Source organism: Trachypithecus francoisi, unplaced genomic scaffold (assembly GCF_009764315.1).
Source record: "Trachypithecus francoisi isolate TF-2019V2 unplaced genomic scaffold, Tfra_2.0 Lachesis_group6, whole genome shotgun sequence".
Taxonomy (NCBI): domain Eukaryota; kingdom Metazoa; phylum Chordata; class Mammalia; order Primates; family Cercopithecidae; genus Trachypithecus; species Trachypithecus francoisi.
This window is the reverse complement of record NW_022681471.1, coordinates 44,866,990-44,891,458: the sequence shown is the minus strand read 5'-3', so window position 1 is coordinate 44,891,458 and position 24,469 is coordinate 44,866,990. Positions and strand designations below refer to the sequence as shown.

The following is a 24,469-nucleotide window of genomic DNA, read 5'->3' as shown; positions in this document are numbered from 1 at the left end:
TCTAACCAGAGCCAGACTTACTTTCCTGCGCTGAGGGAGGGGAAATAAAAAAGCAGGCATGGTTGATTTCCCGCTAGCGGGAACGATCTGGCCCCAGACGTCACGAGCATCCCTCCACTCCTAGTCCAACGTCTCCTGTGCCCGACCGCCTAGCTACAGGGGGCCGGGCTATGGGTTAGACTCGTCCCCGTTCATTCTCTTCAGCCAATACCTGAGAGAATCAGAAGGAGGCAGAGCTATCGTGAGGACCAAACCCCGCCCTTCGCTCCCTCTTAGCTAATCGTTGCCAGCTGGGTGTGGACTTCGCTGCTGACCCCACCTCCGCCGCTCTGGGTAATTTAGAGCCGCGCGCCGGGCGGGAATGTAAGATGGCGGAGTAGCAACGCAAAGCGCTTAGTATTGAGTCTCTGGCCGACTTCGGTTCCCGTCTCTGCAGCATCCGTGATCGCTTAGCGGAGTGCTTAGGGTAGTTGGCCAGGATGCCGAATATCAAAATCTTCAGCGGCAGCTCCCACCAGGACTTATCTCAGAAAATTGCTGACCGCCTGGGCCTGGAGCTAGGCAAGGTGGTGACTAAGAAATTCAGCAACCAGGAGACCTGGTAAGGACCAAGTTGGGACCCCGACTAGACCTCACCTGCACAGGCGGCAGAGGACAGGAGGGATGGGGTCGCCGCTTGAACTCAAACAGACTGGGGGAGGAGGGAGGGGGTGCCGCTCTGTGACTAGCCTACCCACGGGCTGTTTCCGTTATTTTACCTCTCGCGGGAGGGTCACGTTCATTCTTACCGTGCCATGGGGTGGAGTCAAAAGATGGAGCATGAGGCGAAGCTTCTGCGTTTGAGGGCAAGGGCTGGGGGACCCAATAGATAGTGGCTGCATAGAGCGACGAGAGGGGATCGACGCTTAGCCAGGGCGGTAGGGACACGTGGCTTGGCTTTGCTGTTGAGCCACCCAGGCTGGATGGGGTTGCTTCAGCTCTTGGACTAGCTTGCATTTAGAGAGCCTACCTGCGTACTGAGCTCTCCTGGTCTTTCTTCTCCTAGAGTCCAAGAAGCAGCTTTTTAATTCGAAATGATGTTGGTCCGTTCGGCTTGGTGTGAGAGAAACTGACATTATGTACTGCAGGCGCCAAAATTATTACGACTTACCTTAGATCTGCAAGCGTTGGCTTTTCTCATCTTATGAATCATCCACCTGAGTAATCGAAGCCATAAATCTACGTGATTGGTTAAAGTGATGCGTTGACTCTGCATCCTTGATAGCCAGCATCTCAGCTTGAGCCATCCAGAAAATCTTGGAAACCTCAATTCTGGAATCTTTGACCTTCCCCAGTGCAGCTAGTGGTACAGATAATGCAAAAGCGTATTTTTCAGTAACCGAGTCCATCCTAAACTTGGCTACTTCTTAAGCTCTGTGTAGGGAATTTAGGAAACAATTTTATACCTGAATGTTAAAGATAATTGAGGACAGGTAATGTAGTGGAAGACCAGGACTGGACAGTGCATTGCAACTTGCATTTTTTCCATTGCCTTGCCAGTAAAATTTGCTTCCTTCCCTGACTTACACCCTCTACCGGCACCATGGGACTGTTTTAGAGATAACTTGGTTACCTGATTTTTCAGTGCCCCTTCCACCTAAGTGTGGGATCTTTAGTTTCTGATAGGTGTAATTTGTATTTTGTTGTTACCCTATCGATTAAATCAGGGCTCTGCCCACAATCTTACAGATATGTTAAGGGGAAAGTTTTCACCTAATAATCAGATAAGAATATTTCAAATATTTTTTTCCTAAATGCTTTTGCTGACTTTTTTGCTTTCTTTGTACTGATTTCCAAGTGTAACTCCCCTTATCTCTTTTAGACCCAGCTGATAAAGTAATGCCATCGATAATGGACAGCTTCTTCCCGAATTATTGTGCTACTGATTGTGATGCAAATGATGGTGTAAACATTGCCATCTGTACCAGGCAATACCTTAGTCAACAGAGGCTTACAAACTGCTGTCTTTAGATTTTTCCAAACCATTATGGCTCATGGGCCTTAATAAAGAATACAAAACAGGAGTAGACTTTGTGATTGGCAATATAGTTAGGGGACAATAATGTTTTTCATTTAGAGGTTTTCTTTGGCCCCTGTGGATATTTAATCCTTTTCCTGTGCGTCTAGGAAAAATGTGAAGGCATGAAAGCTTTATTTTCTCCTTGTGTTAATCCTTCTGCCCTCTGCATAATGCAGCACCCCAGAACCTGAAGATATATTGGGAGAGGAGAGGGGGAGGACAACTTAGTTTTCTACTGATTGATTTCTATTAAGTCCAACATGGATAATTACTGACTGGTTAGATTTCCTTGTTTTTGGCTTTATCATTAGCTTCTTGGTTCATATTCTGAAATCTTCATTGAACATAATCACAATTTTTTTTGTATGGAGTTCCCCCCATCTTTGTTTTTCCTACACTGAAGAAATGGTAACTGCTCCCTATAACTGCTCCCCAGGTGACTCTTAGTTGATGCTTTCTTGAGCAGAGTAGCTTTTCTTCTAACGTAAGGATCATCCTTGGCTGTCTAGTTATTTAGGAAATACACACACACACACACACACACACACACACACACAGGGGGTGGGTGTTAAAAGTGCTGAAATCAGAAAACTTGGATCTGAATCCTTAACCTTTCTTTGCCCCAGTAATCTAATCTGTAAAGTAGTACCTACCCATACAGTTGTTACGAGGATTGAATGAGCTAGGAGTAAAGTTCTTTGGATCTTGTCCAAAACATAAGTACAACAATAAATATTGACAAGAAGGGGTGGTGATGGTATTGCAGAAAATGTGGAAAATATAGAACACAGAAGGGAGAAGATATGCCTCTTAATTTCACCACCTGACATAAATGTCACATTATCATTTCTGACTCCCAGATATTTGTGTAAGATACACTTTTTCAAGAATGTTTAATACATTTATAGCTCTCTTCACTTAGCAATATATTTTGAACAGTTTCTCCCTTGAATATTTAGTATACTTTTCTTTTTTTTTTATTAAAGATTTTAATTTATGTTTTAGAGATGAGGTCTCACTATGTTGCCCAGGCTGGAGTCCAATAGCTACTCACAGGCACAATCATAGCACACTGCATCCGCAAACTCCCAGGCTCAAGTGATCTGCCTGCCTCTGCCTCTCAAGTAGTTGAGAATAGAGGCACGTACCACTGAGGTGGGCCAGTTGATTATGCCATAGTTTTATATAACCAAATTCTTTTTTTTTTTGAGACAGAGTCTCGCACTGTCACCTGGGCTGGAGTGCAATGGCGTGATCTCGGGGGTCACTGCAACCTCTGCCTCCCAGGTTCAAGCAGTTCTTCTGCCTCAGCCCCACCGAGTAGCTGGGATTACAGGCACCCGCCACCATGCCCGTCTAATTTTTCGTATTTTTAGTAGAAATAGGGTTTCACTATATTGGCCAGGCTGGTCTCGAACTCCTGACCTCGTGATCCGCCCGCCTCGGCCTCCCAAAGTGCTGGGATTACAGGCGTGAGCCACCGCGCCCGGCTTATATATAACCAAATTCTTACTGGACATTTCTAGTTTTTGAACTAATGCTTTTATATGAAAATCCATGAACGTAAATCTTTGACCATTTCTGATTATTTCCTTAAAATAAATCCCTAGGAAGGTAATTCTTAGGTTAAAGGGTAGATACCATTTTTCAGGCTTTTGATGCCTATTGCCAGATTACTCCCCAGAAAAGTTGAACCAATGTGTCTCGTCAGCAATAATACAATATTAATAATATTTATGTATTTATTTTTTGAGACGAGTTTCACTCTTGTTGACCAGGAGTGCAGTGGTGCGATCTCAGCTCACTGTAACCTCCGCCACTCAAGTTCAAGCAGGTCTTCTGCCTCAGCCTCCCGAATAGCTGGAATTACAGGCATGCGCCACCACACCCGGCTAATATTTTGTATTTTTAGTAGAGACGGGGTTTCACCATGTTGGCCAGACTGGTTTCAAACTCCTGACCTCAGGTGATTCCCCTACCTTGGCCTCCCAAAGTGCTGGGATTATAAGCATGAGCTACCGCACCCAGCCATAATATTTAATGTATAGTGGATGCCTAACGTGCTAGTTTCCCTGCTAAGCATTTAGTATACATTGTGTTTAATCCCCTTAAAATTGTTATGAGGAATAACTCTTACTATCCCTATTTTACAGAGAAGGGAACTACAGTAAGATGCAGAGTAACTTGCCCAGCTCTGGGTATTATTGTTCTTTTAAATTTTTGCTGACAAGATCTCTCACCTGGCTTTAAAAAGAACTTTTAGATATTCTAAAATTTTGACTTTATTTTCTTCAATATTTGTAAATAACTTTGGTTTATTTGGTTATTCTGTACTAGCTGAGAGGAGGAAGACTTGAACTTTGGTTGCCTAGGGTTTTCCCGAGAACTGTATCTTCTGGTTGTGGTTAGTTAATCCCGTGTATTTTGCACTTGTCGGTATCTCCATAATCTAAATTCTTCAGATTTTCTTAAGAATACTATCCACCTTGTAGATTCACTGTTGGTGTTTCTTGACATTCCATGTCAATTGGATACACTTATGCCTGACCTTAAAGGAAAGGGAAAAGAGAAACTAGTTTTCTCACTTATTGGATAGACACAGCCAGTCTTCTGGCCTCACCAAAACAGCTGAGAGAATGATTGGCCCAAAGCCATTTGGAGAACACTCCTATAGAGGGAGAGAACAAGGAGTATTACTCTCTAAATTGCTGAACTAGGTTTTTCCACTTAATAGATTATGTTAGGAGCAAACAGGTTTTAGGCACAAGTGTTCTTCTCTATCACTGCCATCACTTAGAAGAAACCATAAGAATAAGGTTAAGATTTTTAGAGGACTTCTTGAACCCAGCTGTATAATAGGAGTGCAATTCATGGACTTTTTAAGACTTTGTCAGACAAAGTCTGTATGTTATAGTACTACTATAGGGAAAGATTGGTCTTAATAAGTGAAATTAGAATTATACACAGTAAAACAAGGCAGTATCACCTAGTTTACTTGCACCACCTTATTTTATTTATGTATTTTCTTTCTAAGCTTCTCTATTTTTGTTTTGTTTTTGTAAGATCTTTTCAAAAGCACCACATTTTTTAAACAGTTAAAACCTTTTCAAGTTATTAGATACATACCTTGTAACAAACATGCTTCTATGCGGAAGGTAGCTTTTAATTTTAAAAAGTTTGGCTTTGAGAAATAGCTGAGCCATTGGTTGATGATTAAGTGATATAATCACAAAAATGGTACTAGCGATTGTGTTGGGTGGTGAGCTGATAAGTGATTTTTATTTTATATTTTTTGTTTGATAAGTGATTTATAAAAAGTTATTATTCAAGCCTTATGTGATGTTAGAATATGTATATTTTTAAAATAATCACCTTGTCTGGGTGCGGTGGCTCACACCTGCAATTCCAGCACTTTGGGAGGCCGAGGCAGGTGGATCACCTGAGGTCAGGAGTTTGAGACCAGCCTGGCCAATGTGGCAAAACCCCGTCTCTACTAAAAATACAAAACTTAGCCGGGTGTGGTGGCACACACCTGTAGTCCCAGCTACTTGGGAGACTGAGGCAGGAGAATCGCTTGAACCCGGGAAGCAGAGGTTGCAGTGAGCAGAGATCACACCATTGCACTCCAGCCTGGGTGACAGAGTGAGATTCCATCCCAAAAAAATCAATCAATAAATAAAATAATCATCTCTACTAAAGCTATATATTTATCAGATGCCCTTTGATGTTTTATTAGCAGTGATAATTTAATTTTTAAATAATATCTCACCTGCTTTCAAGAAAGGATTTGAAGTATGTTTGATAGTCACAAGTACAAACTGTTTGTTAAGGTAGGTATCAGAAGCCTTACAGAACCATAGACTACAGTAATTGTGGCAGCAATTTGGCATAAAACAACTACTAAAGTTTAGTGTTACTTTTTATTTATTTATTTATTTATTTATTTATTTATTTGAGACGGAGTCTGGAGCGTCTCCCAGGCTGGAGCGCAGTGGCGCGATCTTGGCTCACTGCAAGCCCTGCCTCTTGGTTCACGCCATTCTCCTGCCTCAGCCTCCCAAGTAGCTGAGACTACAGGTGCCTGCCACCACGCCCAGCTAATTTTTTTTTTTTTTTTTTAAGTAGAGATGGGGTTTTCACCGTGTTAACCAGGATGGTCTCGATCTCCTGACCTCAGGTGATCTGCCCGCCTCTGCCTCCCAAAGTGCTGGAATTACAGGCATGAGCCACCCTCCCCCTCCTAGTGTTACTTTTTTTAAATTGTATCCCTTGGCTTCCTGACAGCCAGAGGGTTAAAGGCATATGTAATGGATATGTGGTTTTTATTTTCATAAAGTTATTTAGAAATTTCCAGGCACAAAATCCTAAGAATTTTATGGGTGAGACCTCTAAATAGTGATATCGAGTAACATCATGCACAATATAGCAATTTTGTGGGTATTTTTCATATTGACTGATAGTTGAGGCATTTGTAAAGGGAGATAAGCCGCTGTGGTCTAAGAATGTTGTTTTCTGGTCTTACTTGATAATGATAAAGGTTAAAAACATAGCGGAATAGCTTGTCCCTTATACTGTCTGATATCAATTGTCAAACGTTTGTTCATTTGTTCTCCAACTTTTAATCAAGCATCCTGACTCTGGCAAGTGAATATCTGAAGCACAGATGGTATTCTGTGTTCTTGACTGAAACAAGAGCCATAAGCTTCTGATACATGTTTGGAAATCAGTATGCCTGCCTGGCTTTATATTCTTCTCCAGGAATGGATATTTTGGTCAAGGAGCTGGTATATGGAGAATGAATGTGAGCAGGATTAAAATTTTCTGAGTTTTGTTTTTTTTTTTTTTTTTTTTTTGAGACAGGGTCTCACTCTATCACCCAGGCTGGAATACAGTGGCATTATCATGGCTCCTAACTCCTGGGCTGAAGCAATCCTCTCACCTCAGTCTCCCCAGTAGCTGCGATCACAGGCACTTGCCACCATGCCTGACTAATTTTTAAATTGTTTTGTAGCGAGGAGGTCTCTTTATGTTGCCCAGGCTGGTCTCAAACTCTTGGGCTCAAGTGATCCTCCTGCCTCTGCCTCCCAACCACAGAGTTGTTCAACATAAAACATAAAAGTGATTCTTTTAGCTTGACATCTCTCAAAGGGCAGAGCTAGTAGTAAAGAAAGATCTGGGCCAGGCACGGTGGTTTACACCTGTAATCCCAGCACTTTGGGAGGCCAAGGCAGGCAGATCACGAGGTCAAGAGATCGAGACCATCCTGGCCGACATGGTAAAACCCCGTCTCTTCTGAAAATACAAAAAATTAGCTGGGTGTGGTGGCGTGCGCCTGTAGTCCCAGCTACTCAGGAGGCTGAGGCAGGAGAATCACTTGAACCCAGGAGGTGGAGGTTGCAGTGAGCCAAGATCGTGCCACTGCACTCCAACCTGGTGACAGAGCGAGACTCTGTCTCAAAAAAAAAAAAAGACCTGAAAAAGTCCCAAAAGTCCCTTGAAATGACCACTGCCTGTTTTTTTTGTTTTGTTTGAGACGGAGTCCCGCTCTGTCACCCAGGCTGGAGTGCAGTGGCTTCATCTTCGCATACTGCAACCTCCACCTCCCAGGTTCAAGCGATTCTCCTGCCTCAGCCCCCCGAGTAGCTGGGACTACAGATGTACATCCCCATGCCTAATTTTTGTGTTTTTTGGTAGAGACAGGGTTTTGCCATGTTGCCAAGGTTGGTCTTGAAATTGGGAGCTCAGGCAGTCTGCCTGCCTTGGCTTCCCAAAGTGCTGGGATTACAGGCATGAGCTACTGCATCCAGTCTTAAAAAAGGTTTATCCTGAACTAGTGCATTTTCTTTTTTGTTCTGGCTGCCAGGAATCTCAGCTTCCCTGTTTTTAATTGGTTTCTAGTTTGATTTTTTTTTCACTTGCTTTTATTTTTCTTGCTTTACAATATAAACTAACCCCATTTGTCTTTTCTTGCTTTTGAGATGAGGGTCTTCCTGTGTTGTCCAGGCTAGACTTGAACTCCTGGGCTCAAGCAATCCTCCTGCTTCAGCCTCCTGAGCAGCTGGGATTACAGGCGTGTGCCACCACTCCCAGCTCCCTTTCATCTTGGGTTAGAAAGGAATAAATAAGTAATTATCTCCTATGTCAGCTTCTTCTGGCAATAGAATTGCCTCTGCCAGTTTGCATATAAGTCCCTTTTGGAGTTTTCCTTGACGTTTTGTTTGGGGAGAGAAGGGTGGGTAAAAGTGATCATAACAGAATAGGACAGTAGGTGGTTCCTGAAGCCACACAGAAGATAGTGCTTAGAGTGAGATAGAAGTATGGATCTTTTATTTAATAACTCTATTGCCTTTTGATTTGAACTGAAGTTTTTCTCTTGTTCAATAGGTATTATCAGCCATTCTGATCTACTTGTCTATATACACACATACTCCCCTACCTCACCTAGAGGATTAATTGGGAATATAGTGTTGTTTAAGGTATCACTAAGGTGATTTTTAAAATTTTTTAAATTATTTTCTTTTTTTTCAAACCTGGTGAACAGGAAGAGGTGATTTTTTTTTTCTAGATGATAGGTTTTTCTTGGTAGAGACCCAAATATGGGTATTGAAACTTTTGTGGTAAAATATAGCCTTACTTCATACTTAGAGTAAATCCCTATAGAGTTACTTAGTAATTGAACCAGAGTACAGTTAACACAGAATGAAGGCAAGGACCACATTTTATTCATCATTGTTTCCCTAGCACCTAGTACAGTGATGAGCATATGAACATTTAGTATTTACTGGGTAAATTGCCAATACAGTAGAGGTGGTACTGTCTTCTGTTAAAGTGTTATTATAGAACGATAGTGATTCACTCCTTATGATATTTCTACTTTTTTTTTTTTTTGCATTTTATGGACTCTGTAACAGTAACGGTGATGCATCAAATTTTATGTACATCACATGTACCTATATGAAATGAGATACAGGCCACCGCTAAAATTGTGGTCCAGTTATTTGTAAGTACTTTAGACCAACACGTGCCAACCATTTCATGAATCTTTTTCATGTATGTCACAGGGTAACATTAGAAAATATTACCATAGAAAATGGTAACATTTGTATAGTACACTGGAGTAAACTAAGGCAGTGAACTGCTTCTGGTATAGAGGCTCCTTCAGAGGATCTCCTGAAGCCTGGGTGATTAATATCCACATGTAGCTGTAACTATTCACAGCATACTAGTAGGGAAGCTGTTCTTCTTAGACCTTATTGTCTATTGAAGTATAGTAAAGTCTTCCCTCAGTATCCACAGGGGATTGATCCCAAGACCAAATCTGCAGATATGAAATAGTGTAATATATATACCTTCACCTCCCGGGTTCAAGCAGTTTTCCTGCCTCAGCCTCCTGAGTAGCTGGGACTACAGGCACCCGTCACCACGCCCAGCTAATTTTTTTTTTTTTTTTTTTTTGAGATGGAGTCTCACTCTATTGCCCAGGCTGGCATGCAGTGGCGTGATCTCGGCTCACCACAACCTCTGCCTCCCAGGTCAAGTGATTCTCCTGTCTCAGCCTCCCGGGTAGCTGGGACTGTAGGTGCGTGCCACCATGCACAGCTAATTTTTATGCTTTTAGTATAGACGGGGTTTCACTATGTTGGCCAGGCTGGTCTTAAACTCCTGACCTCAGGTGATCCACCCATCTCGGCCTCCTAAAGTGCTGGGATTACAGGTGTGACCCACCACACCCGGACTGATTTTTGTATTTTTAGTAGAAACGGGGTTTCACCATGTTGACCAGGCTGATCTTGAACTCCTCACCTCGGGTAATCCACCCACCTCAGCCTCCCAAAGTGCTGGCATTATAGGCATGAGCCATCGCGCCTGGCCGTATGAAATAATCTATGCACATGCTCCCTTATACTTTATTTTTGTTTATTTATTTTTTGTAGAGATGGGGTCTCACTGTATTACCCAGGCTGGTTTCGAACTCCTGGGCTCAAATGATCCTCCTTTTACCCTGCCCCGCCCTCCCCAAAGTGCTGAGCCACCATGCCAGGCCCTCCCATATATTTTATTTTATTTTGTTTATTTTATTTTATTTTATTTTATTTTAGACATAGAGTGTCACTCTGTCACCCAAGCTGGAGTGCAGTGGTGTGATCTCAGCTCACTGCAACCTCTGCCTCCTGAGTTCCAGCGATTCTCATGACTCAGCCTCCCGAGTAGCTGGGACTACAGGCACCTGCCACCATGCCCGGCTAATTTTTGTTTTTTTTAGTAGAGATACATGGTTTTGCCATGTTGGCCAGGCTGGTCTCGAACTCCTGACTTCAAGTGATCCACCCACCTTGGCCTCCCAAAGTGCTGGGATTATAGGCGTGAGCCACTGCGCCCAGCCCCGCCATATACTTTAAATCATCTCTAGATTACTTATAATACTTAATACAATATAAATACTATGTAAATAGTTGTTATACTGTATTTAGAAAATAGTGACAAAAAATCTGTACATGTTCAATACAGGTGCAATTTTTTTTCCAAATATTTTCAATCCACGCTTGGTTGAATCCATAGATGTGGACCCTATGGATATGGAGGGCTGACAATACAGTGGTTTAAAATCTATATCATGTTGTCCTTCTTTCCTCATTGTAGTGTGGAAATTGGTGAAAGTGTACGTGGAGAGGATGTCTACATCGTTCAGAGTGGTTGTGGCGAAATCAATGACAATTTAATGGAGCTTTTGATCATGATTAATGCCTGCAAGATTGCTTCAGCCAGCCGGTTACTGCAGTCATCCCATGCTTCCCTTATGCCCGGCAGGATAAGAAAGATAAGGTAGGAGCAGAATCTTATTTTTTGAGCAAAGGAAGCAGGAGCACTTGCCCCAGATCACAAATAAATTCCAAAATTATCAAATATATATTTAGGGGGAATTTTAAAAATCACCTTTTCTTAGGTATTACGCTATCTTCAAAGCAATAGAAATATAATTGGTTTGTATAAAGCAACACATTTGTAGTCTGTGTTTTATTACAGTGATACATATATAACTTTCAGTTAGCTCACTGGTATTTTTAATTGTATCAGTAAGACTAAGCACCAACTCCTCTGGAGTACTGGAGTATATTTTAAAATATGGTAGATCCTTTCAAAGTGTAAGATTGGGATCTTAGTTGTGACCTCTTCATAAAACTTGAAGTCTGTTACATGAATACTTGATCTGATTGATAGATAGATAGATAAACTATATATATCTCACTTTATCTGGTATATTAGAGGATAAGGCATATACATAAAACTTTGCAAGTCTATTGTAATTAATGCCCAATTTTACACACAATGCCTCGAAGAAGGTCAGATATTTTTATTCCAACAGAGTAAAGTAAAGGGCATGGGCCGGGCGCGGTGGCTCATGCCTGTAATCCTAGCACTTTGGGAGGCCGAGGCAGGAGGATTGCCTGAGCTCAGGAGTTTCAAGACCAGCATGGGCAACACTGTGAAATCCCATCTCTACTAAAATACAAAAGAAATTAGCCAGGCGTGGTGCTGTGCGCCTGTAGTCCCAGCTACTTGGGAGGCAGAGGCAGGAGAATTGTTTGAACCCGGGAGGCGGAGGTTGCAGTGAGCTGAGATGATGCCACTGCACTCCAGCCTGGGCGATAGAGCACAACTCTGTCTCTACAAAAAAAAAAAAAAAAAAAGTAAAGGGCATGGACTTTGCTATTTTACAGTGCGGCAAGTATGTTTTATTTGAGGAGTTCATAGTTGTTGAAAGTTGACCTCCAGATGAGTAAGGAGTGATGTAATTTACAAAGGAAACTATAATATCTATTCTGTGATGTATCTTCAAACCCTGACATGTTAGGTGTTAAGGTTTACATAGTATGTGTTGAAAGAGATTTTAATAAAATTTTTTTTAAAGTCTGCCTAGTTTGAATAATTGAGCATTGGAAACACTTGAATAGGATGAAAATGTGTACATTAAGTTAAGAAAATAAAAGTTAGGAAGGTATTTTCTTTATTGATAAGTGTATCCTGATTTGGAAAAGTGATGTTCCACTTAATATTTGTTCTGAATTATGATCCACTTAAAGTCAATGGCCATGTCTCCTATGAATTTCTGGGTACCATAGTGCCTTTAACATAGTAGATACACAATAAATACTTTCTTGAGCAAATGAATTGTTTTTCAAATTGGCTTTTTGGTTTTTCTTTTCTTTCCTCCCCTCCATTTAGAGCCGGGCACCAATCTCAGCCAAGCTTGTTGCAAATATGCTATCTGTAGCAGGTGCAGATCATATATCACCATGGACCTACATGCTTCTCAAATTCAGGTATCGGTGGAAGCTAAATATTGGTGTTTGAAAGGTGGGAGGAAAAGACTGATGATGCTGAAGACCGCAGAGAAGCCAAAAATTATGCCCAAGTACATCTGAAATAAACTAGAATTAACAACATTTTAAATGTGTTCACCTTAAGCATACTTCATGATCTTAGTCATTTCAGGTGGTTAGATAGGGAGGCAGTCTGGTTTTATGGGAAGAGCATAGGCTTTGGGATCAGAACTACTTTGAATAAAGGCTCTGGTATTTACTAGCTTTGTAAGCTTGGGAAGGTTACTTAATTTCTCTGAACATATACTTTTTCATTATTGTGAGTATAAAACATTAAATTCATATTATAATGCCTGGCCCATGACAGGTACTCATAGATAGGAGCTGTTATTGTTAATTATTATCATTCTTATTCCCCTTGAATATTCATGGAGTGCAGTGGCATCATCTTGGTTCACTGCAACCTCTGCCTCCTCGGTTCAAGTGGTTCTCCTGCCTCAGCCTCCCAGGTAGCTGGGATTACAGGCACCCGACACCAGCCCAGCTAACTTTTTTGTACTTTTAGTAGAGATGGGTTTCACCATGTTGGCCAGGCTGGTCTCGAACTCCTGACGTCAAGTGATCTGCCCACCACAGCCTCCCAAAGTGCTGTGATTACAGGCATGAGCCACTGTGCCTGGCCTCATGGTCTTAAATTTAGAGCCACAGATATTGGAGCCTACTTTCCAGCATAAACCCAAAGTAAGGGGGGTGGAATACCACCTTTATTTTATATTTTTTCAAAGATGTTTTTCAAATCATCATTTCAAGCTGTGGGAATTCATGAGGTACATTGGACAGGGACTGTATTCCTTTTATGAAAAGGAATGACTTAATTGAGAAATACAACTAATTTGTATCAACTAGAATTAGAACACAGATCTCCTGATTTCTAATATTCATTGTGACCATTTATTATAGTAGCTTCCATTAAGTTTATATACCATAGCATCTCTAACTGGTTATCTATTAGCTTTTACTCCTTAACGAATCAGTCCAACATTTAGTGGCATAAAGCAGTATTTACTAATTCACTGAGTCTGCATGTTGACTTGGCAGTTCTTAATGGTTTTTTCTGAACTTAGCCATTCTTTACAAAGGCTCACTTACGTTCCTATGTTCAGTTGTGGGTTGACTGAGGGCTGACTTTGTTGATCTGGCTGGGATCTCTCACATAGCCAGATGCAGGGAGGCTTTTATAATCTACCTCACTGGGACTGCCTTCCCATCCGTTTGAATGTTGCAGTAAGACATTCTCTGAGTGAGTTACTACTTTGTGTTTACCACTTATAAATGGAAGAGAAGTAAAGTGAAGCAAAACTGATCCAGCTTCTTTCTACAGGGCTTTTTTGATATCCCAGTAGACAATTTGTATGCAGAGCCGGCTGTCCTAAAGTGGATAAGGGAGAATATCTCTGAGTGGAGGAACTGCACTATTGTCTCACCTGATGCTGGTGGAGCTAAGAGGTATGGTTGAAATTAGTATTGTTCCCATGTACTGGGAAAATCTTTCAGATGGTTGTGTCACAAAGTGATGTTTTTCTATCCAAGTGGCAGTTTTTAAGTATTTTTGAATGGATATAAGTAGCTAGCACATGGGTTGAATATAGTTTTACCCTCTCCTCTTTTACTGTCCTGAGTTACTACTTGGAAGACAAGACAGAAACGGGGTCCTAAATCATCATATTATGGACTTGACTATAACTTATGAGTAACTTGGCACTACAGAGCTAGCAATACAGCTATAAACCTTTTGGGAAGGGTAGAAAATGTGGTTTTCTAATGAATAGCAGCTGCTATTGAACCACATATTGGTGGACAAATTCGCTTTTACACTCTGCTTACAATGCTGTTGGTTAGATCATTTTGATCCTTGGGATTAAAATATTAAGCAGGAAGGAAAGTAAAGCATGATATTTTTATTTAAAGCCAAGATCTTAACATTTTAAACAAACTGATTGCCAGGGATTGCCAGTTACAGTGCTTTGCAGCTCACATGGTGCAGAGTAAGAGCTCTTGATTTCCTTAGTGGATTACTCGTTAGTAATGCATTCAAAAGTGTGACACATGTTCTTCTTGTTGTGGAAATAGAGTGAAAAGCTACAAAACACAGATGATTAGGAAGAGCTAATTCAGAACTTTCTGAAAGCCATTCAAATCTTCAATGACTGTTTCTCAACAACCTCTTTTATTTCAGTAACTTCAACAGAACCGATAAGCTGAGAACTTGAGTTCTGTTATCCAGCCAGATATATGGCTTGGTGAGTCCCATGTAATTGCTAGTTACTATCTGTAAAGCTAGAGACAGCCTAAGAAACATCCCCACAGCTAGTAGTTGTCATATTTAATTTGTTGGTCATATTTTCATATCTTTCTATGGGACTTAGAAAATAGTCACATTTGAAATAGGCAGGATTTTCTTTCCAAAGGTGGGTATAGGAAAACTGCCTTTAGTAGACAACTTATTGCTACCTGATTTGTTTTTTTCATTATCATTGTCTTATAGTGACGGAGTATTTTCCAAATGAGTGTCTATCACTTCGGTCTTGGCAGGGTTTGGGGAGTAGGTAGAGATTCCTGTGTGATTTTCATTTGTACAGTAGTTCTCTCCTGAAAAGGTGTAGAGAGTTACTTTTTCTAGCCCTTTTGATGCTTTGTTGGTCACTGAATTTGTTGACCTTTGAGTATGGGTGGTTTAGGATACTTGAACTAATTGATCATGCATTTGCCTTGGGTAAGTAATCATTCCAAGCAAATTGGTCACCATTGATGTTATGTGCTTATGCAGTAGTAGTGGAGAGTACAGGGTATGGTTGGTTTAGATCAAGGTACAAACGTTACCTAGATTGTGGTTCAAACCTTATTATGTGGTCACAGGTTCTCACTTATCCAGCAAAAACTCATGTGACCATAGTCACAAGAGAAACAGGACAAAATGCTATAGTTTGTTCATTCTACATTAAAAAACAGGACAAATCTCCAAGCATGGGCTGCTTCACACATGACCCAGATGGCACAGTGGAGCATGGACAGACATGCCACTAGGGCAGCTCACTGTCATTTACACTGAATAGATTTTTGTTTGAATTATGTGGTACTTTGTCAAAAGACAAATTTTTCTTCTATCCCACCTTCTAGTCTGGTTATTTTCTCGTGTAATAAGAAAAATAAGAATTCTCTTTGATTAGAAGATACTTTGGACCGAATGGTGAGATGTCCAGCTTGTCTAGGTAATTGGTATAACTTTCTGTCTAGCAATTGTAAAAGAAACTCCCAAGCTTGGTGTCCAGGTACAGTTGACGGTGACAGTTGATGGGTGTTTTGCCAACAGCACTGAGGGAAGTGATGAGGGCACAGGCATTGGAACAGGCTGGATGCTGCTCCTCTCCTGCCAGTCAGGTTCTCTTCTCACCACATCCCCAGTCACGGGTGTTCCGTGATGGGAATTGGGACAGTCTGTGTACTCCTGGCATTAGTTAATTCTTTCCTCATTCCTTCTACTGCCAATCCATTAAATAACATGCGTGTCTTAGCGTTATACTGCTTCCCAGGACTGGTGAGGGTGTCTGTCCTCTACTCAGAATGAATACTCATCTAAGTTTGATCAGTACATTCATAAGCTTCTGTTGAGATATGGAGGCATTGGTTTATAAAACCCAGTTTGTGGTATTTGCCTATGAGAAGTCAATGATAGTTGCTTGCTTTCTTCCAGCCCTGGGAACTATTGGTTTCAAGGAGTATTCTCCTCCCTAAAACAAGCTCATTCTTTAGTCCATTTCTTTTTTTCTTTTTTTTTTTTTTTTTTTTGAAATGGAGTCTCACTCTGTTGCGTAGGCTAGAGTACAGTGGTGCGATCTCAGCTCACTGCAAGCTCCACCTCCCGGGTTCATGCCATTCTCCTGCCTCAGCCTCCCCAGTAGCTGGGACTACAGGTGCCCGCCACCGCCCAGCTAATTTTTTGTATTTTTAGTAGAGATGGGGTGTCACTGTGTTAGCCAGGATGGTCTCGATCTCCTGACTTTGTGATCCACCCACCTCGGCCTCCCAAAGTGCTGGGATTACAGGCGTGAGCCACCGCGCCCATCCTCTTTAGTCCATTTCTTTTGTCTTAGAAGCCACACATACATATGAACACCCTCTGTTTTCCAGAGTGACCTCCATTGCAGACAGGCTGAATGTGGACTTTGCCTTGATTCACAAAGAGCGGAAGAAGGCCAATGAAGTGGACCGCATGGTGCTTGTGGGAGATGTGAAGGATCGGGTGGCCATCCTTGTGGATGACATGGCTGACACTTGTGGCACAATCTGCCATGCAGCTGACAAGTAAGTGTGGATTGATGGGGCTGGTAGTTAGAAGGAAAAAGCTAGCAATTGCTGTCTGAATGTCTTCAGCCTGCTGATTCCTTTTGGAACCAAATGAGGGGATAAGTAACTTTGGGAGATTTTTATCACCCAAGGCTTAGATTATAATACATAGAAATTGTTGAGTACTCTTATTTTTTTTCAGATTTTCTTAGTTTTTTTTTTCAATTTATGTTGTACTAAGCTATATATAACAAAATTTGCCATTTTAACTCTTTTAAGTGTACAGTTCAATGACATTAACTATATTTACAATGTTAGACAACCATCGCCTGATTACCAAAGTTTTTTGATCACCCTGAGTATTCTACATGCGATTGTTTTTTGTTTTAATGAATTAAAGTAAAAATCCTGAGCAGACAGGCATGTATGCTCTTATTTATATTTTACCTAAGCCGGAACCCTTGGTCGTACTTCTCGACTGTTTTACCGGCTGCTACTTTTGTTCATATTACTTCTTTTTTTCACTCTAATCCTGTGACAGGTTAATGTTTATGTTACTTGTCATCTCTTGCCTGCACTGTTCTAAACTGCCTCCCCACTCTGTCCTCCATTGCCAGACACCATTCTCTCACCTCCCCACTCCATCTCTCCACGCTTGCTAATCTTCCTGCAACTGAGGTTCGATCCCATCACTCTTTAAGATTTTAAGTGGCCCCTCATTACTTACAATCCAAGCCACTATGAGTAGCATTGTTTCTTAGAATGGTATTTTTACTTTTATTTTTATTTTGAGACATGGTCTCACTCTGTTACCCAGGCTGGAGTGTAGTAGTACAATTATGGTTCGCTGCAGTCTTGAAATCTTAGGCTCAAGAAATCTTCCTGTCTCAGATTCCTGAGTAGTTGGGACTACAGGCATGTGCCACCACACTGGGTAATTATTTATTATTATTATTTTTTGTAGAGACGGAGTCCCACTATGTTGCCCAGGCTGTCCTTGAACTCCTGGGCTCAAGCAATTCTCCCACCTCAGCCTCCCAAAGTGCTGGGATTTCAGCTGTGAGCCACAGCACCAGCCCTGAGAAGGGTTTTTTAAAACTTTCTTGTGTCTGCGCCTTGCACAGTGCCTGGCACATGATAAGGTGCTAAAAACAAAATTGGGGTGCTGAATGATTCTTGGTTTGGGATCCTGGAGTAAACATTCATAAAACCCATTTCATCCTTGTACAAGTAAGGGAATACTAGTCGCTATAACAGATCAACTCCCTAACATGATAGTTTCCTTTTTGTCCATGGCACACTCCAATGCAAGTGTTCTTGTTGGACTCATTTTTTCTAAGCAATAGTTAGGAGCTCAGATTCTTTCAATCTTTAGTGCTGTATCTTTAACATGGGGCTTCCAAGATTACCTTGGAAGATATTTCAATTTTGGCCAGCCAGAAAAGGAAAAGGACACAGAGGATTACCCCTGGAAGATTTTTGTAAGTCCAACCAAAAACTGGTGTACACTATGTCTGCCCACATTTTAATAGCCAGAATTAAGCCACATGGCCACACTGAACTATGTGAGGGAGGCTGGGAAATGTAGTTCAGCTTTGTGCCCAGAAAGAAGAGGAAGTGGATTTTGTTGAGTGCAGCAGTCTGTGCCAGAGTCCTTCTACACTAATTCAGACCCATTCAGATAAGTTCTTAGTGCAGTTCTTTCTTGATATGGACTGAATTGTGTCCTCCCCAAATTCATGTATGTTGAGGCCTAACCCCAATGTGATGGTATTTGGAGTTACCTGAGGGGCACATATTTAGGATTAGATGAGGTCACTAGGGCAGAGCCCTTACAATGGGATGAATGCCCTTACAAGAAGAGAATGCTGGAGAACTGGCCAGCATTTCCCCGTGCGCACACATGCTCGTGCACACACACACACTCACACTCACAAAGAGGTCATCTGAGCACACAGCAAGGTGGTGGCCACCTACAAGCCAAGAGAAAAGGCCTCAGCATGAAACCTACTTTGTCTGCACCTTGATCTTGGACTTTAAGCCTCCAGAACTATGAAAAATTTGTTTCTGTTATTTAAGCCACCCATTCTATGGTATTTTCTTTTCCTTAAAATTTTTTCCCCCTAACCCACTGTGCCTTATAATATTTTTTTAATTTTTTATTTTTTCATATGGTATTTTGTTATGGAAGCCTAAGCAGGCTAATATACTCCTCTCTGACTAAAATTCTGCAATGACAAGTAAGATGAATCCAACTTTTTTTTCCCTCTAGACTTCTCTCAGCTGGAGCCACCAGAGTTTATGCCATCTTGACTCATGGAATCTTCTCCGGTCCGGCTATTTCTCGCATCAACAATGCATGCTTTGAGGCAGTAGTAGTCACCAATACCATACCTCAGGAGGACAAGATGAAACATTGCTCCAAAATACAGGTGAGGATGAGATTTGTGCAAAACAAGACTTTTCTAAGTGTTTAGGAGGTGGTTACTTACGTTGAATTAGGTCTCGGGATTCTGAAGATATCTTTCTTTGATCTGAAGGATTTAGTCTTGTCATCAGAATTTGTGATCTAAAAGTTAAAAATCATCTGTTTCTTCCCCCCCTTTTTTTTTCTTTTCAAACTGCCAAGCCTTGGGAAAATCACCTGTTTAAAAGTTTAAATTGCTAGACCTCAGAATCTTTGGAAGGTGGAGCCTAAGATTCTACATTTTAACAGGCTCTCCCAGTGATTCTGATGCAAATTAAAGTTTTCAAGTTCATACTTTACAGTATGTGTTTGTCCAACTCTTAACTATCGGCCCCTGTAGATATAACGTGAAACCTTTAAACTAATTATACGCTTCTGCCAACTTTAGTGTTTCTCAGCGTGCTCTGGACCTAAGGTTCTTATTAAAATGATGTAGATTCCTTTGCTCCATCTAAGACCTATAAAACCAGAGGTCCTGGAACCAGTATTTTAAAGTAATTCCCCAAGTAATTGTTAGACACTAAAGTTTGAGTACTCTTGCACTAAAAGAACAAGGCCTTGCCCAATTAAAAATGTTTACATTAATCTGTGAGCTTTTCGAAATTAATATGTGTAATTGGAGGATTATCATCATTCTTTTTTTTTTTTCTTTTTGAGAAGGGATCTTGCTCTGTTGCCCAGGCTGGAGTGCAGTGGCGCAATCAAAGCTCATTGTAGCCGCAACTTCACAGGCTCAGGCAGTCATCCCGTCTCAGCCTCCCAAGTAGCTGGGATCACAGGCATGTACCACCATGCCCAGCTAATTTTTTTGATATTATTTGTAGAGACGGGGTCTCCCTATGTTGCCCAGGCTGGTCTCAAACTCCTAGCCTCAAGCTGTCCTCCTGTGTCAGCCTCCCAAGTGCTGAGATTACAGGTGATTTTTTTTTTTTTTTTTTTTTTTGGAGACGGAGTTTTTGTGATGAGCTCTCGTTCCCCAGGCTGGAGTGCAATGGTGCGATCTGGCTCACCACAACCTCTGCCTCCTGGGTTCAAGCGAGTCTCTTGCGTCAGCCTCCGAGTAGCTGGGATTACAGGCATGCGCCACCATGCCCGACTAATTTTGTATTTTTAGTAGAGATGGGGTTTCTCCATGTTGCTCAGGCTGGTCTCAAACTCCTGACCTCAGGTGATCCGTCCACCTCGGCCTCCCAAAGTGCTGGGATTACAGGCATGAGCCACCGTGCCCAGCCTATTCATAAGGATTTTAAAATGCGAACCCACCACCATTTTTTTTTTTAGGACAGGGTCTCACTCTGTTGCCTAAGCTGGAGTGCAGTGGCCTGATCTTGACTCACTGCAGCCTCAAACTCCCAGGCTCAAGCGATCCTCCTACCTTAGCCTCCCAAGTAGCTGGGACTACAGGCATACACCACCACCACACCTGGCTAATTTTTGTTTTATTGTAGAGACAGAGTTTCACCATGTTGCCCATGCTGGTCTCAAACTCCTGGGTTCAAGTGATCCTCCCACCTTGGCCTCCCAAAGTGCTGTGATTACAGGTGTGAGCCACAATGCCCAGCCGTTTTGATAAACCAGAGTCAGCATTTTTTCTCCATTAGCATTTTGACTCTTTCCTAAGTGGCTGTTTTGTTTTGTTGTTTTGAGACAGAGTCTCGCTCTGTCACTCAGGCTGGAGTGCGGTGGCACGATCTTGGCTCACCGCAACCTCCACCTCCTGGGTTCAAGCAATTCTCATGCCTCAGCCTCCCGAGTAGCTGGGATTATAGGCGTGTACCACCATGCTTGGTTAATTTTTGTATTTTTAGTAGAGATGGGGTTTCATCATGTTGGCCAGGCTGGTCTCCAACTCCTGGCCTCAAGTGATCTGCCCACCTTGGCCTCCCAAAGTGCCAGGATTAACAGGTGTGAGCAACTGTGCCCAGCCCTAAGTGGCTATCTTAAAAATGTTATGAAGAATAGCTGAGTGCAGCTTCATGACAGGGAAACAGCACAGTGTTGTAGTTTTAAGAGGAAGCGCACTTGCTTGGCTGCTCATCAGTGTCTACAAATTGGCCAGTCATTTCTGACCATATGATATTAACCTGATTTCCTTTCTTGCCTTCTAGGTGATTGACATCTCTATGATCCTTGCAGAAGCCATCAGGAGAACTCACAATGGAGAATCTGTTTCTTACCTATTCAGCCATGTCCCTTTATAATAGAGTAACTTCTGAGGCTTTTTGAGAATAAAATCCACCCCACCCCTTGTTTCCCCTTGGTATTTGATGACAAATTCAGCAGAAGACCCGGCTTGCTCCAGTGTAGCTTTCTACATCCCACATCAGGTATATTAGAGCTTATCCGAATTGGGGAAAGACGGATTGAGATTAACTGCGGGACTTCCTACCTGCATTATCCATTCTGGCTTCCCTGATAATTCTGTGAGCCTTGCAGCTTTAACTATAGCTCAGCTGCTGCAAGATTTCAGACTTTTGAGGATGTTGTGTGAGGGTGTTTGACTGTGATTGGGGAAGCTCAGACTACTTTGCATGTAAATGCTTCAGGGTTTTCTTTGTTGAGAACAACTAGCAACAAAAGCAGCCCATGTGTGACCAGTTCTCCCCAAGGTCTATGCTAAATTATAGCAAGAGCCCTGGGCAACCCCAAACCTAGTTCTGGTAGCTGAGCACCCTGTAAGACAGGAGCAGACAGCTCGGCTTGAGCAGCATTGGGTGGGGGGTGGGGGATGGTTGAGGGGGGAGGCAGCACAGTGCAGCAAATGTTTCTTGGGAGGAAGAAGCCTGATCCATCACCATCTGCTTGACTGTGTAGCTTGGATTCTCCTTTGTACCTATCCCTTTCGATTTGGCTTTACCTTCATCTATCTTGATCCTTTCCTGGCCAAATATCCTCTTGGGCCAAATGAACATTGTACCATAGTCTTCTGGAAAGCAAACATGCTTCCTGCTATGTAATTGCTAACATTTACATTAGATGATGTGCTGTAGTTTGATCTTCCTTAGCCTATGCCGCTGAGTCAGTAGGTTTTAGGTGGTATTGTAGGCCTTTTGATTAATTAAGTATTTAAGTTTCATCTTCATTTGGATCTATTTGGCCTCTCAAATGAGCTGAGATTCTGTAAAGATGATGTTATTGTCTCTTGTAGAGGAAACTAATAAAGTGTGTGTACCTGTGTGATTTGGGGTCTGTATAATAATCTATACTGATCTCTCTGCTGAAAGTTTGGTTTAGATAGATGTCTCACTGTCCAATGATAGCTCTTATTTGTTTCCAAACTACGTTAGCTTCATTGTTAAGCCAAGAGAAGACATTGGCAGCAGATTTATTCAACTGTAAGACTAAGATGTCTGGAGTTTACTGAGAATGTGATAGAGTGTAATTCTGTGCAGTATACCTAAATTATATAGCATGTATAATGTCTGCTGGATTTCTAGTCTTATTCCTGAAGATCCAAATTAGGTATTTTCTTATGGGAGGAGAGTTTCTGTGATTTATTCATTTGAACTGATTTTGCAAATGTGATCATTTCCCTCCATTCATCAGTAATTGACATATGTTTGGCATTACTTTCTTTCTTTCTTTTTTCTTTTTCTTTTTTTTTTTTTTGAGATGGAGTTTCGCTCCTGTTGCCCAGGCTGGAGTGCAATGGCACAATCTTGGCTCACTGCAACCTCCGCCTCCCGGGTTCAAGCAATTCTCCTGCCTCAGCCTCCTGAGTAGCTGGAATTTACAGGCATGTGCCACCACGCCCACCTAATTTATATTTTTAGTAGAGATGGGGCTTCTCCAATTGTTCAGGCTGGTTTTGAACTCCTGACTTCAGGTGATCTGCCAGCCTTAGCCTCCCAAAGTGCTGGGATTACAGGCATGAGCCACCGTGCCCGGCTGGGCATTTACTTTCATCCCTTCTTTTTTTTTTTTTTTTTGAGACGGAGTCTTGCTCTTTCGTCCGGGCTGGAGTGCAGTGGCCGGATCTCAGCTCACTGCAAGCTCCGCCTCCCGGGTTTTACGCCATTCTCTGCCTCAGCCTCCGGAGTAGCTGGGACTACAGGCGCCCGCCACCTCGCCCGCTAGTTTTTTTTTGTATGTTTAGTAGAGACGGGGTTTCACCTGTTAGCCAGGATGGTCTCGAATCTCATGACCTCGTGATCCGCCCGTCTCGGCCTCCCAAAGTGCTGGGATACAGCTTGAGCCACCGCGCCCGCCTCATCCTTCTAAATAAGAACTATTTTGAGAAGGTAAATGTACAAAATTTAAGGATGAATATTATGCATTCCAAAATTTTGAGTTCTTTCCTTTCTTTTTTTTTCTTTCTTTCTTTCTCTTTTTCTTTCCTTTCTTTCCTTTCTTTTCTTTTCCTTCCTTCCCTACCCTCCCTCCCTCCCTCCTTCCTTCCTTCCTTTCTTTCTTCTTTTCTTTCTTTTTTCTTTTTCTTTTTCTTTTTTTCTCTTTCTTTCCTTTCTTCTCTGTCTGTCTTTCATCTTTCTGTTGCTCTGTCACCCAGGCTGGAGTGCAGTGGCTCGATCTTGGCTCACTGCAACCTCCACCTCCTGGGTTCAAGTGATTCTCCTGCCTCAACCTTGAGAGGGATTACAGGTTATCTGGGATTACACGTGTGCACCATCACGCCTGGCTAATTTTTGTATTTTTAGTAGAGACAGGGTTTTGCCATGTTGCTCAGGCTGGTCTCAAACTCCTGGCCTCAAGTGATCCACCCACCTCAGCCTCACAAAGTGCTCGGATTACAGGCGTGAGCCACCACGGTGGCCTTAAGTGGGTTTCTTGGCCCATCATCAAATAAGTGTGCTCTTTTACTTTGGGAAGCTACATGGCTCCAGAGCTTCATGAAGAGTGCTTCCTTATTTGTGAAGCCCAAGTCTACTTTTGTTTATTTTGTTTTTGCTTTGGTGGATATCGGGATTTCTACTTTACAACTAGCTCTTTGACAAAAGTGATTCAGGAGGGACTAAAGTATACTATGAAATGTGCGCCTCTAACCCTCTAGACCTCTTTAATCTCAGATCTTTGCTCTGGGAGAAGCTGATGTGAAGCACCAATGCCTTCACTTGCTCATCATGCTATTTCCTAAAGTATTGAATCAGTGGGTCAGGTCTCATTGTTACAAAATATTCTGACATTAAGATCTCTCTTGTGGGCCCTTTTGGGTAATTCATTTCTTAGGATGAGCTTTTGAGATTATTCAAAAAAAGGCCCAGTCCCCAACTTTGATCCCTTTCAAAGCAGTTCCATTTTTTGTTTTTGGTTTTTGAGACT

At 42.0% G+C, this 24,469-nt stretch overlaps 1 protein-coding gene across 1 annotated transcript; it reads left to right on the top strand.

The window, feature by feature from the left end:
• The first annotated feature begins 324 nt into the window (after positions 1-324).
• PRPS1 (phosphoribosyl pyrophosphate synthetase 1) lies at positions 325-22,372 on the top strand. Its single transcript, XM_033200989.1, is given in 9 exon segments — positions 325-601; positions 10,700-10,827; positions 10,830-10,882; positions 12,284-12,344; positions 12,347-12,381; positions 13,763-13,887; positions 16,570-16,743; positions 18,998-19,157; positions 21,301-22,372. Coding segments are annotated over 9 exon segments (951 nt in total). The 5' UTR covers positions 325-479; the 3' UTR covers positions 21,394-22,372.
• Positions 22,373-24,469: the final 2,097 nt, after the last annotated feature.